At 39.7% G+C, this 14,479-nt stretch overlaps 1 protein-coding gene across 6 annotated transcripts in view; it reads left to right on the forward strand.

The window, feature by feature from the left end:
• Positions 1-14,479, forward strand: part of CCDC102B (coiled-coil domain containing 102B) — a 218,142-nt gene that overhangs the window by 46,376 nt on the left and 157,287 nt on the right. For all 6 annotated transcript variants that reach the window (XM_054817388.1, XM_054817389.1, XM_054817391.1 and 3 more), the window contains 3 exons: positions 1,295-1,915; positions 3,735-3,949; positions 12,691-12,799. In XM_054817388.1, the coding sequence (XP_054673363.1) occupies positions 1,310-1,915; positions 3,735-3,949; positions 12,691-12,799 (930 nt within the window). In that variant the 5' untranslated portion in view covers positions 1,295-1,309. The remainder of the gene's footprint in view (positions 1-1,294; positions 1,916-3,734; positions 3,950-12,690; positions 12,800-14,479) is intronic.

Raw genomic sequence — 14,479 nt, forward strand, 5'->3', positions numbered from 1 at the left:
AAGCTTTGGCAGCGGCTGTTCTACATCTGTGTAGTGTTGTTGTGGGGGTTGGTGGTGTTACACCAGACAGTGATAATGAAGGGAGGTGGAGTCCTTTACTGTCCTTTTCCTTCTCTTCTCTCATATCCATACTTGATTACAACAATTCTCCAGAAGCTTCTTAAAAATGACAAATAAATGTCCTGGAAAGTTGAAAACAGCTGAGAAACTGGAACCAAAACCTGCAAAAACGTCTATTCAGCTGAAATGAAACACGACTGAATCATAATGCCAAGACTACCAACTCCTCAGTGCTTTGTTCACTACATTGGCCTTCTACATTTCATTTAGTGGTTTTTTACAGATGGATGTTGGAATATAGGAGCAATTTTTTACCTTTAAACAACTTAGTCTTCTACTGGTATAACAAGAATTTTAGGTGTGTGTTTGTTTGTTTGTTTGTTTGTTTGTTTTAAGATACTCAAGAGGAAAAAACAAGAAGATATAAGTCTGTGCAGACTGTCCACATCAACATTTTCTCAGCAACGGGGTGGGAAAGCAATTTCTGAGACATTGATTTTCCTCTGGGCTGAATGAATAGTAGCAGATAAATAATGAAAAGGAATGCAACAAGATTTACTAGCAGAGTCATATCATGATGAGGTAGGCCATACAGTACAGTAGGATAGTGCTACCCTTTTAAGAATAATGTAAAAATATACTTCCTGGACAGCCTCTGGAATATAGACAGCAAAATAAAGCCCTCTATAAAAATGCTCAATTTTTCTCATGAAACAAAGAAAATCCAAAGGTCAGGGGTTTTTCGTTGTTGTTGTTTTGTTTTGTTTTGTTTTTATTTTACTTAGATAGGTAAATTATAAGGTAAGTTTACCTAGTATGAAGTTCCACAGTTTGTGAAAGAAGGCATGTGATTGTGGTTATAGACAAATACTTTCCTCTTACTAGATATTTTAAATATATATTGATACAATTTAATCTTGTCTTGAAGGAAAAAAACACTTTTGCCTGGTTTATCTAGACTCAAAAATTTTTGAGAATGCTGTAATTATTTAGTAACACTTCCTTCGCTAGCAATTCCTAGTCAATAGGTATGTCTGTTTATGCTGTACTCAAAAAGTATTACATAAAATATATTTTAATAGCTATTTCTTGTTGATGAGGCACATTTTTAAAACATCAACAGTATTATTAAGATTATCTCATTATTATAGCAGTAAAATAAACTACTGTTTGAGGTTATTCATATAATTTAATGGAGGGAAGCTAAATTATTGTCTGTCTTTGTCTTTTTTAGGAGTGAAATTAGATTATGAATCAAAACATGAATTTAGGCTCCGTTCAGAAACTAATGGAAGAGACACAGGTTTTTGGAACCCAAACAAGACAACCTTATAAATTAGCTGGAAGTTGCCAACCAGGTGGTCATCTGTGTAATTCAAATATGCCATCTCAAACTTTCTACCCATATTCATCTCATTGCCCATATATGCATACAAATTACAGCAGTGATTGGGAAATTTTTGAAGCAGTAAGAATTCGGGAACTGGAAGAAGTCAAAGCCAGAGCTGCCCAAATGGAGAAGACCATGCGCTGGTGGTCAGATTGTACTGCTAACTGGAGGGAGAAATGGAGCAAAGTTAGAGCAGAAAGAAATAAAGCCCGAGAGGAAGCAAAACAATTGAGAATCAAATTAGACAGTGTTGTAAAAGAGCTGAGTATGCTTAAAAAAATAAATCAAGATTTAGTAAGTGAGAAGGAAAACTTAGAAAATGTAACTGCTTGGAAAACAGAATTAAGTTGCTCGGAATTATCTTCTATTAAAAAAGACCTAAACCGGTTAATGTTTCTGGAACAAGAACCTATGAAAGAACTGAGCAAAACCAGCAAGATTCGTGGCGCAGAAGACTCAAAGCAGGTAAAGAATGGGTAATTTTTTTAGTTCATGAAGAAGTGGGAGATTATGGATGTGTATTTAGAAATGGGATTTTTCAAGAATTTTGACCAAAATACTACCTGATCCATTTGATAGTAAACCCACTTTTTTCACCTATCTAATATTCCTAATATAAAGAAAAATGGAAAATGATTCATATCCTTCAACTATGACTAAACATTTAAGTAACAGAGGTGGACTGTTATATCAAGTAACTTAGAATATTGTTCTGACTCTCTCTCATGTTTTAAGGTAACAGATTACCTCTGTTATCTGAATTCTCCATGTTTTATGTACTTTTTTTTTTTTACTTCCAAAAAAAGCAATGTAGGTTCCTGGCTTCTAAAATAAAATAATTTAATTCTCCCTTAAAACAACTTCTGAAATAAGGGAAGAGGTGAGGCAAATTCTTCTGCAAAGTAGAATGTGTTTGGCAAGGAGAGCATTTAAGTTGCTACGCAGAATTAAACAATCAAGTATGGGCATGGCTTAATACAGCTCCAAGTTCTATACAAAAGAACCAATTATATTCATCAAAATGGAACTACTTGCTCCTGTTTTACCAGTTTTAATTCTGTGCCTTGTCATGCATTATACTGTCTTCATAGACAGCACTGTGTAAAAGCTATACTTGTTATTTGTCTGATAGATAGTAGTCATTGTAGAGGTAGGAAATTTTTTACTTCAGTTTAATAAAAATTATCAGGATCTTAGACCTGCATGTATTACATTCAGAATTTTTACTCATTCTGTAATGCACATAAATTACACTATATTCCTGTGAATTCTGAAAAAAAACCACCATAGTGTTAGTAGTGAGAATAAATTTGGCAAAAAAAAAAAAAGCATGCCTTTCATATTTTTAGGCAGACAAATGGGCCATAGGAAGAAAATTACACAAAATATATTTTAAGTCTCTCTCTCCTTAGTATCAAAATAATGTACTACTTGAAAACTGAAACTTTATATATGAATGGAAAACAGGCTTATCTTTTCAGCAGCTTTTAATATTTTCAGATGTAAATTTCAGGTATTCTTCTAAAAACTCAAAAGAACAGAGTGGTACAAAACCGTTCTGTTGTTAATCTGTTAAAATGAGATGAGCTTTTAAACATAATTCATCAGAGATGATAAATACATTTCTAAAGGAAACCATTATTTATAAGAGATGTTTAATATTCCTAAAAAAGATGTATTTTATTTTTTAATGACGGAGGTTTCAGGCCAGACAATTTTCTAATTGTTATTAGTTTTGCTTATGTTTTGTGTGCAGAATATGTATCTTCAAATTTTAGTTTCTGAATGGGATCCAAATTGGTATGTTACACAGGTAACTTTGTTCCTTATACAAAACTTGTATAAGTCCATCACCTGCTTCAACATGGTTTACAGTAGAAGTTTAAGTGTTCTTAATGTAGAGTTTCTCAATATATCATTTGTATGCATAAATTACATTCCTAGTTTTGTTAGTTCCAGGATTCTGTCTTCACCGTAGTTATAGCCAACTAATGATAACTGAAATCTATTTCTATAGTAAAGATAGATTCAAATATTTTAGGTATGAAGCTTGTCATAACAGAAGGTGTGAGACGTTACAGAATGACAGTGATCCAACTACAATGACTTTTTTTGGCACATTCTATCCATATACAGTGCAAGTATACAAGACGTTACTTATTCCCTTTTTTCTCCTATGTGACTCAAATTTCTAGAAGAGCCTTGGTATTCCCTACAGAAGTTATGTTATCCTTTTCCCCTCATTTATGTTTTTCTCAGATGTCATATTTTTCTGTTTTTTCAGGATGTAGACGTAATCAAAGACCAAAGCAATCACTATAAAAAAATCATTCCAAAGCCTCCTGATTTCTTTCCCAATGGAGTTCCCAGCATCTGTTTGGAACAACCTAAAAAATGTTTGGACAATACAGCTAAGACAACAGAGAATGATTTAATACATGTTTCCATCTTGCATTTGCATTTGACTGAGATGCAGAAAATCTTACAGAAGGAAAGAGAGTAAGTGCAAAATATATCTTACTTGGGGAAATGTCTATTAAAAATAAAAGTTTTTAAGACACTTTGTAAAATAGATATGGTAATATTTGCATTTATAGCTCATATATTCTCATTTCTAAGCTTTATTAATTGCTATTTACAAGAATTTGATAAGAATTTAGAGAGAAAATTCAGCATAAGGATTATTTTTTTCTTAATAGTATTGAAAATCAATGTTTCCATGTTTGGAAACATTTTGCAATTGTGTGTTTATTGTTTTTTCTTGGCTTGTCTGTCATTTAAATAAGAAGTATTCCATACAGAACTGTTAAGAATGTACAGTGAATTAAAAAATATAAAAATTTGATATCAATGCATATTATCTAATGTATGTTATGCTCAATTGTTCTTTGTGCATAATAACAAATTTTCATATACTCTACCAGCAAACTTTGAATGAGTCTAACTTCAGAATGACTAAGGCTATTTTTGAATTGAAAGTGCATTAATACAGCTGCAAAATGCGGTTAATTTTAACCTCTTCACCTGTAGTAAGATCTATGTCAAAAGCAGCTAACAGAGAGAATAATACACTTATTGTACACTTATTGTATGATATCAAATTTACCTCATATAAATAGTAAATGTTAATTTTGGTGGTCTAAAAGAATTCATACATTGATTACACACTATATGCTAGCATGTGAGTCTCTGTCTTGGTAGGAATTCCTTGATATTTCATATAGATGATCAATACTGGGATTTTTTTTTTTGTGGGAACAAAAATTCTGGAATGCCTAAATTTTCCAGTTTATCATAGTATTTGTATATGTGAGTTTAAGAAACTGATGCCTCACATAGCCATTTTCATCTGGTTGAAATATTTAGGGTTTTAGGTACTTAATTTTTCAACAGCTATCATAGTATACATACAACCATATATAAAAATTTCCTTTTAGAAAGGGGATAATTCTTCAACTCTTATTTTGTAATGACTTAGACAAAATTTTAATAAACCCTGGTTCTACCTCCTGGGTTTGTTTTTTTTTTGTTTGGTTTTGGTTTTGGTTTTTTTCATGTACCTCTCTAACCAATTTGTAACTGTACTTCAGAGAGACAGATTTTGCCATTTATCCCTATATACTGACTGTGGTATATGGTAATAAATTTACCGACACAAGGTAAAAACTGGGGCACGTCTACACCATGCAGTAGAAGACAGTGCCAACCTCAGGCAGCAAATGCTCACAGAGGAGTGATTTCCACATAACAGCAGGCATTGGTATAACAATTCCCTCTCTAGGACACTTCGGTCAACACTTTCTGTGTGCAAAGATGTTCCGTAAGCAGAATATATGCAACTGAAAAGTATGAAGCAATAATTTTTGGCAATGCACACAATGAATTGCTAGGAATAATGTTACTAAGATAAGCATTAACATAGTCACCAGTCTCTTGAGACACTCTGTGAGTCTTTGTTGGACAGGCTCTCATCTGCCAGCTCAGAAAGGGTTGGTCTGCACTGCTTACTGGAATGGGCTTATTTTGCTGAGTCTCCATCCTAGATTCCCAGTTTTTCCTCTTAGGGTTTTCATGTCAGTATTTTTGCTCCTGGATCCTGGAGCTGCTAATAATGACTATCTCAACAATCTCACCCATGTTTGCATTTTTACTTTTCTTATCTTGCATAGCTTTAGCTCAAGTACTTTCTCACAGCTTCTTCCTCACAAGTTAGCAATTTTCTCAGTAAACTTGAGCCAAGGACACACAGCTGTGCTGCATCAAAAGCAAGCTTGGATCAGAGACAGCTTGAACCCCAAGGCCAAAGGTTACCTTGGCAGTCAGTATGATCTTACTCATTCAGCACTGGACTTCTCAGCAGTTTTCTGGTTTACATGCAGTACTCAAGAACTGTGGCTGCATTCTTTCCAGAGTCAAGTTTGCTCATGCAGATCCAGTGTTTGGACTTGCCCCTAGTTACCTGACTGATCTCTCCATAAGAGAGATTGCTTCTTTATCCTGAGAGGACTGGTACTCCTTGCATTCAATTTAGAGCTATCTTCAGTAATGCCAATATATCCTTAAGCCATGGATCCGGCTTTGCAAAATATAAAAAGAAAGGAGCTCTAAAAAAATCCCCAAAAACAGAGTTGAAAGTTTATTTTTTGACTTTCAGAGAACTTCAGGCTTGGGTTTAAAATGTAAAATCACACACCAAAATCCTCTGTGAGGCACGATGGCTTATATAAAATACACATTTGAGGTCTCATTGACATGAATGGGAATTAGAGACCTTATGAGTTCAGCATTTTAAAGAATCATTTGCCTAAAATAGCTATCTTTAGTCATCTTTTCAATCAATATTCTCATCTAAGTGTCTTCTAATTTCAAGATCTTAATTTGTTCCACTTTGAACTTAAAAGTATTTCTTTGGTCCGAAACCAAAAGCCCATAAACTACACTGGTAGCTGATAATATTGAAGAGGAATTGCCTAGGGCTGGATGGGTAGACGGGTAATGGACATAGGGGGCTCTGTCTGAGCATTAAACCCCACTTTTTTTCTGTGAGGGTGACCAAACACCGGCACAGATTGCCCAGCGGTTGTTGAGTAGGCATCCTTGGAGACATTCAAAAGCCATCTGGACACGATCCTCAGCAAACAGCTCTAGGTGACCCTGCTTGAGCAGGGAGGGGGTTGGACCAGGTGACCTCCAACATTAACCATTCTGTGTAATTCTGTGATTTAATTAGATAATAAGAAGTTAAAATAGGTGTTTAAAGTATCCATTAAAAATGGTCTAATCTTGATCTTTTGTTTAAGTAGTAATAAGCTTCTTCACTGATCTCTGCTATTTCTTTCTTCCACTCTTTGTTTTCTTTATTTAAATAGTAAACTATGTAGTCAGGATCATCTGTTTCATTTAGTAGCATCAGAGGGACCTGATCTCACTTAAGAGGTACTGTAACTCAAAACAAAAGTAGTATCTTCTAAGTAAACACTGCATACTGGACATTCCTCTTTTACTTTTCTGATTAGACCATTTCTAAGGACTTTCAATGCATTCAGTACAGTCAATAGACTGTTATTCAATGTATTATACTGCCATCTTTCATGCTTTCACTTTCTACTGTATTAAACATCCCTCTTAATATTTTTTTTTTTAGTTCTCCGATGAAGTCATGATACCATTCCACTGAGATATCCCATTACTTTAGAAAAAAAACTGTTCAGTTGAGATGCATATCTTAGGTTCTTTACATATGACAGAAATCATCTTGCTCCACTTTGCTTTTAGAGTGGTGGTGTTTATTTTCTTACTGCAATGTTATGGGACCCATAGGTGTTTACAGATATAAGCTGTGCTATGTGCTATATCTATGCAGAAAAAGGAGATCCCTGGTTCAAGAGCGTTAGGTTTAGCTGTAAAAGAAGAGAGAACAAGATACTTCAGTAGATTGCTTCATTAACGCAGCTAACATTGCTCCCAGGACCCGAGCCAGACCAGTCAGCAGTAACCCTTGGTATGTCTGAGCAAGCCTGCAGTACGATGCATAGACATGCCCCAGACAAATCTCAACATCCTTCACCTTAATTCCTTGAAGTTAACAATGCTGTTGTGGAAGATGTATTTTAAACTAAATATTTTTAGAATGTAGTTATAGTAAGCCTGGCAATAATATCTTTAGTAAAAAGATTGATAAATTCCATTAGCTGCAGAATAGAAAATAATTACTGTAGCGTACAGTAGTTTCTTTAATGGTCAGTATTAGAATTTTCTTTCCAACTATTTCAATATTTTTCTCATTTCTGGTATAATAGCCCTTCATCCCTCCATTTTCACAGGATTTATATAATGAAAAATGTTAATCTTGCAACATAATATTATTTATGTATTTTTAGTGTTTTTCAAATTTTAGATTTCTTTAGCACCCTGACTTTATAAGCTGGGTTCCTATATTGATGTTTATAGCCAATGGAATATATGAGAATTTTAAACTGTGATTCAATTTCATAGAAATGTTAGAAATATAATGTGAAAGCTTTTATTTGTAATTAAGAATTTTTGCTTTCACTTTTAATTATGTTCCAAATTCTATTTGCTTGCAAAATTGCACAATGATGCATACATATTAGAAAAATATAAAATGAAATTATGATGGGGTATAAATTATGAGAAGTTCATTCTTATCTTTGGAACTTGGCCAATAGTGTTTCCTGTGAACACAGAAATAAGTTTTTAATTTGTCTCCAAGACAAGAAAATCTGTAGTGTCTCTGCAGCTTCATTTTTATTTCTTTATTTCTGAATAGCTGAAAATATTTTGACTGGTTAGAAGAGGGGTAAATATCAAAGTTCATTGTTTCAGTTATACAGTATCTTTCTCCAGGGAACCATAGAATCAGAGAATGGTTTGGGTTGGAAGGGACCTTAAAGATGATCTATTTCCAACCCCCCCTGCCATGGGCAGGGACACCCTCCACTAGACCAGGTTGCCCAAAGCCCCATCCAACCTGGCCTTGAACACTTCCAGGGAGGGGGCCCCAGAGCTTGATGCAGTACTTCGGGTGGAGTCTCACAAGAGCAGAGTAGAGGGGCAGAATCACCACCTTTGACTTGCTGGTCATGCCTCTTTTGATGCAGCCCAGGATACTGTTGGCTTTCTGGGCTGCAAGCATACATTGCCGGCTCATGATGAGCTTATTGTCCTTCAGCATCCCTAAGTCCTTCTCCTCAGGGCTGCTCTCAATCTATTCTCCACCCAGCCTGTAGTTGTGCTTGGGATTGCCTCGACCCATGTGCAGGACCTTGCACTTGGCCTTGTTGAACTTCATGCGGTTTGCATGGGCCCACTACTCAAGCCTGTCAAGGTTCCTCTGGACGGCAACCCTTCCATCCAGCGTGTTGACCACAGCACACAGTTTGGTGTTGTCAGCAAACTTGCTGAGGGTGCACTCAATCCCACTGTTCATATCACCAACAAATATGTTGAACAACGCTGGTCCCAATATGACCCCTGAGGAACACCACTCATCACTGATGTCCACTTGGACATCAAGCCATTGAGAGCAACTCTCTGAGTGCGACCATCCAGCCAATTCCTTGTCCACTGAGTCATCCACCTGTCAAATCCATGTCTCTCCAATTTAGACACAAGGATGCCATGCGGGACAGTGTCAAATGCTTTGCACAAGTCCAGGTAGATAATTTAAGTTGCTCTTCCCTTCCACCAATGCTGTAACCCCATTGTAGAGAAGGCCGTCAAATTTGTCAGGCATCATTTGCCCTTTGTGAAGCCATGTTGGCTGTCACCAATCACCTCCTTATTCACCATGTGCCTGAGCATAGTTTCCAGGAGGATCTGCTCCATGATCTTGCCAGGCACAGAGGTGAGACTGACCAGCCTGCAGTTTCCTAGGTCTTCCTTTTTTCCCTTTTTAAAAATGGGGGTTATGTTTCCCCTTTTCCAGTCAGTGGGAACTTTACCGGAAGGCCACAACTTCTCAGGTATGATGGAGAGTAGTGTAGCAACTTCATCCACCAGTTCCCTCAGGACCCATGGATGCATCTGATCTCATGGACTTGTATACCCTCAGGTTCCTTAGATGGACTCAAATCTGATCTTCTCCTATAGTGGGTGGTTCTTTATTCTCCCAGTCCCTGCCTTTGCCTTCTGCGACTTGGGCAATGTGGCTAGAGCACTTGCCGGTGAAGACTGAAGCAAAAAAATCATTGAATACCTCATCCTTATCCATATCCTGGGTAAACTGGTCTCCCATTTCCTTCTGGAGAGGGCCTACATTTTGCCTAGTCTTCCTTTTATCACTGATGTACCTATAGAAGCTTTTCTTGTTGCCCTTGACATCCCTGGCCAGATTTAACTCTATCAGGGCTTTAGCTTTCCTAACCTGATCCCTGGCTGCTCGGACAGTTTCTCTGTATTGTTTCCAGGCTACCTGTCCTTGCTTCCACCCTCTGTAGGCTTCCTTTTTGCATGTGAGTTTGTCCAGGAGCTCCTTGCTCATCCATGCAGGCCTCCTGGAGTTTTTGCCTGACTTCCTCTTTGCTGGGATGCATTGCTCCTGAGCTTGGAGGAGGTGACCCTTGAATACTAATGAGCTATCTTGGGCCCTTCTTCCCTCCAGGGCTTTGTCCCATGGTATTCTACCAAGCAGATCCCTGAAGAGGCCAGAGTCTGCTCTCCTGAAGTCCAGGGTAGTGAGCTTGCTGTGTGCCCTCCTCGCTGCCCTGAGGATCTTGAACTCCACCATTTCATTGTCATTTCAACTAAGTGTGTCCTTGAGTTTCACATCCCCTACCAACCCCTCCTTGTTGATGAGAGCAAGGTCCAGCATGGCACCTGTCCTTGTTGGCTCCTCTATCACCTGGGGAAGGAAGTTATCATAAATGCATTCCAGAAACCTTCTGGATTGCTTATGCCCTGCTGTGTTGCCCCTCCATGAAGTCCCCCATGAGGACCAGGGCTTGTGACTATGAGGCTGCTCCTATCTGTCTATAGAGGGCCTCTTCCACTCAGTCTTCCTGGTCAGGTGGCCTGTAGCAGACCCCCACCACAGTGTCACCTGTCTCTGTGCTCCCTATAATCCTGATCCATAAGGTCTCAGTTGGCTCCTCATCCATCCCCAGGCAGAGCTCCATGCATTCCAGCTGGTCATTGACATAGAGGGCGACACCCCCTCCTCATCCCCTCTGCCTGTCCTTCCTAAAAAGCCTGTACCCTTCCATTCCAGCACTCCAGTCATAGGAGCCATCCCACCATGTCTCCATGATGCCAATAGGATCACAGCTCAGCAGGCATGTACACGTCTCTAACTCCTCTTGTTTATTCCCTGTGCTACTTGGGTTTGCACAGAGGCATTTAAGTTGGGCCCCCAATGAAGCTGACTTACTGGCTGCAATTACTTTGTGCTGCACTTTGGGTGCTCTCCTGCTGGCCTGTGATCCTTCTTCTGGCTCTGGGTGCCTATTGATGGCACTGGCATCAAACTGGTAGGAGTGGGATGGAATGAGGTTCCTCTCCCCCGGCAACTTTAGTTTAGAGCCCTCTTCACCAGCTTGGCAAGCCTATGACCAAAGATGGTCTTCCCCTTCTCTGACAGATGGACCCCATCAGCCCCCAGCAGAGCAGGTTTCTCAAAGCGAGTCCCATGGTCTAAGTAGCAGAATCCCTGGCTGTGGCACCTGCGCTCCAGAGTCCCTTACTGCTGCCTCCAGGGCTCTGTAATCCTTGATACTGGCTGTGTCACTGGTGCCCACGTGAAACAACAGCAGCGGATAATAGTCAGTGGACTGTACAAAGCTTGGTAATGTCTCAGTGACATCCCTGATCCGAGTCCCCATTAAGCAGCAGACCTCTCTAGAGAGTGCATCAGGTCATAACACGGGTGCCTCTGTACCTCTCAGAAGAGTCACCTACTACTATCACCTGTCACGTTTTCTTGGTTGTGCTGGTTGTTACACGGGGAGCAGACTGGGCTGCCTTACTCAGCTCCAGCATCTCTCCTGATGTGGTGGGTCTTTCCCCTTCAGTCTGCAGAGTGGTGAAGCGGTTCTGCAAGAGCACCTCAGGCTTTGAGGGAAGTCTCTTCCTCCTGATGCGCCTTGCCATTGCAAGCCTCCATTCTTCTGCATTATTGCCCCCCTCCCAGTGGGAGTTTTTGGCTGTTTGGCCATGGGCTGAGGATCTACTGCAGACTGTGTGTAGATCCAGCTATTGAACTCCTTCTCAGCCTCCCTGATGTTACACAGCATTCTCACCACCTCCTGCGGCTCAGCCACCTGCTGCAGGAGGTCCTCCCCCTGGGGCACACCTTTTGCAGGCAGGCCTGCCACCCATCCCTGCCTCAGGAGAAAGGTCTGGGCACTTCCTGCAGCCTGAGACCTGCGCTGCAGCCTCTCCTTCAGTGGCTCCGTCTGGGTGGAGGCATCGGCCACCACTGGGGTAGATGGTGCAGACTCCCCAGCTGGAGCTGCATCCTTTGCTCTCAGATGAGTGCCCACCATTCTGCCTTGACTTGTCACAGAACGATGCCTGGTTGCTGGGTTATGTGTACTTCAAGTCTCCCAGTCAGCCAGTGGAATCATCATTCATTCTTTGTGAATTGTGTATCCCAAGTATTTTTCCTGAATACAGTAATGGATTTTACACTCAAATAACATTCCAGAGGCAAGCGCTTAATGAGGGTGCAGTACCTTTGAGCTAAATAATCCATTTTCCTAAAATTCATCTAGCATTTTCTTTCAAGAGCAATTATTTTTTGAAACATAAATATACTTTTTTTTTTTGTTACATCTAAAGTAGATCATGTTTGGTTTCAGTAATGTGTACATATTCTATATATTCCCATGTATGTGTGTGTTTAAAATAATCTTCTGCCTGTCCCCAAATAAAAGTGATACAGTACCTTTTCTCTGAGGATGTTCACTATCTTGCCGTGTATTAGGTGACCTGAATCACTATCTGAAGTCTATTTCCAAATTTTCTTCAGGTTATCCCAAAATTTTATTTCATTTAAAATTTCATTTCTATACCAATGGATTTCTTTGTTCTCCTTTGCTGTTATTTTTGGTAAATGTCTTTGAGTAATTATATTATGATAATATATTTTTTTAGTAAAAATCAGATATACAGTTGACAAAGGCAGCAAAATATAACTCAAGCTATGAAAAGGAAATTCAAAGTAATTTGTCTGTTTTCAGCTTTGAAAATATGTAATGCTGACTTTTAAAATACTTTTTCAGAATGAACATGTTTCTGGAAAAAGAAATGGAAAAGATAGAAAATGAATTATTTCTTTGGAAATGGAAATATGAAGAACTGAGAGAAACCCAGCAAGAAAGCCTGAAACAGGTATGTTAGCAGTACATTGTCATCACATGAAGTAAGAAATGAAATTGAGGTTTCTGATTTCCTGTGTTGTAACCAAGAGCAAAATCACATCTAGGGTTTATGAATGTGACAAATCAACCATTTATCAGCTGTTTCTCCCCATAGCCCGAGGGGACAGACCTGTCGAGGGTTTGTTGAGAAGCCCAGCCCCAGCGAAGCCACCATGTGGTGCCACGGTGGCACTGGTGCTGGGGAGCTGCGAAGGTGGCACTAGGGTGGCTCCATAGTCTCGCAGGAAGGGACCGGATGGGGGAGGTATATGCTGTTTCCCCATCCTGATGTGTGGTGAGGGTGGTGGTCCTGATGTATAGCAATCCATGGTTGGGATACAGCTGGGCTTGTGTTTGGGCAAGGGGCTATGTGGGGATCTTCTACAACTGTGAGGACATTGCCCCCGGGCTACTGAGTGGGCATGGTGGGGGTGGCAGCCTGGCAATGGAGGGGGGTGGCATCCTCAGGTGTGGTCGAGGCATCCTGAGACCTAGGCTGTGGCCAAAAGAGGTGACTCCAGGTTAGGGAGTGCTGAATGCCTGTTCAGGTGCAGATACTCTGCTAAGGTGATGCAATTGGAGTACTGTGAAGGACTTTGGGAAAGACTGGGAAGGGGAGGCTGAAGGTATGGAACTTGCCCTCAGTTCTATAAGCAACTCAGATCTTTTGAGCTCTCCTGAGGGATGAGTGACAGTCTGACTAAGAACTTGTGGCTCAGGATCAGAGGAGAGGCCAGTAAGGGTGGCATTGTGGTGGGAGCTTGTTACCGATCACCTGAAGAGGAAGCAAATTAAGTCTTCAAAGAACTCGTGTCTCTGAGTTGCAGACCCTGGTTCTCATGGGGGACTGACAGCACAGCTGCTAGAGAGGCAACATGGCTGTTGCGATCAAAGAGATTTCTGAAGGGTTTCAGGAATAATTTCTTGCTGTAAATGGACCAACCAGTGGTGATGCATAGCTGGATCTGTTGTTGATTAATATGAAGAAAACTAGTTGGGGATGTGATGATGAATAACGTCCTTGTCATGTAGTAACTTTGAAATAGTGGTGTTTGTCGTCCTGAAGGAAGTGAGAAAGGCAAGCAGCAGAGTACAGACCCTGAACCTAAGGAAAGCAAGATGTTGGCTTAGTCAGGGAACTGTTGGGTAGGATCTCATGGGAGGCAGTTCTGACTGGTAAACAAAAGAGTTCACCAAAGCTGGCAGGTCTTGAAGTACAGCATCTTCCAAGTTCAACAAAAGTCTGTCCTAATACTCAGGGGAACAGGTAGATGAGTCAGGAGATAGACTAAGCTTAGCAGGGAACTCTTTTGGTGGAGTTCTGATGCCAGAAAGCAAGATACTTTCATAAAGGAGATCACCCTACAAAGGAGTAATTTAAGAGCATTGCCTGGTTGTGTAGGAATGGTGTTGGGAAAGAACTGGTTTTTTTAATTTAAACCCAAGTTCATGAGTAGAAACTAAGAAATATTTGCATTGCAGCTTTCAGAACAATGGGTTGAGGACTTCTTAGATAGAACAAAACTCAAAATGTGTGTCTATATAGCTAAATATGCATATAGAATTTAAAATTTCCTATAAATTTAATGTCTCAGATTTGGAATCATCGAGGAAAATTAATTGGCTTTCATTTCACATTTTGGAAAAGATT

The sequence above is a fragment of the Grus americana genome, chromosome 2 (genome assembly GCF_028858705.1).
Source record: "Grus americana isolate bGruAme1 chromosome 2, bGruAme1.mat, whole genome shotgun sequence".
Classification (NCBI taxonomy): Eukaryota; Metazoa; Chordata; class Aves; order Gruiformes; family Gruidae; genus Grus; species Grus americana.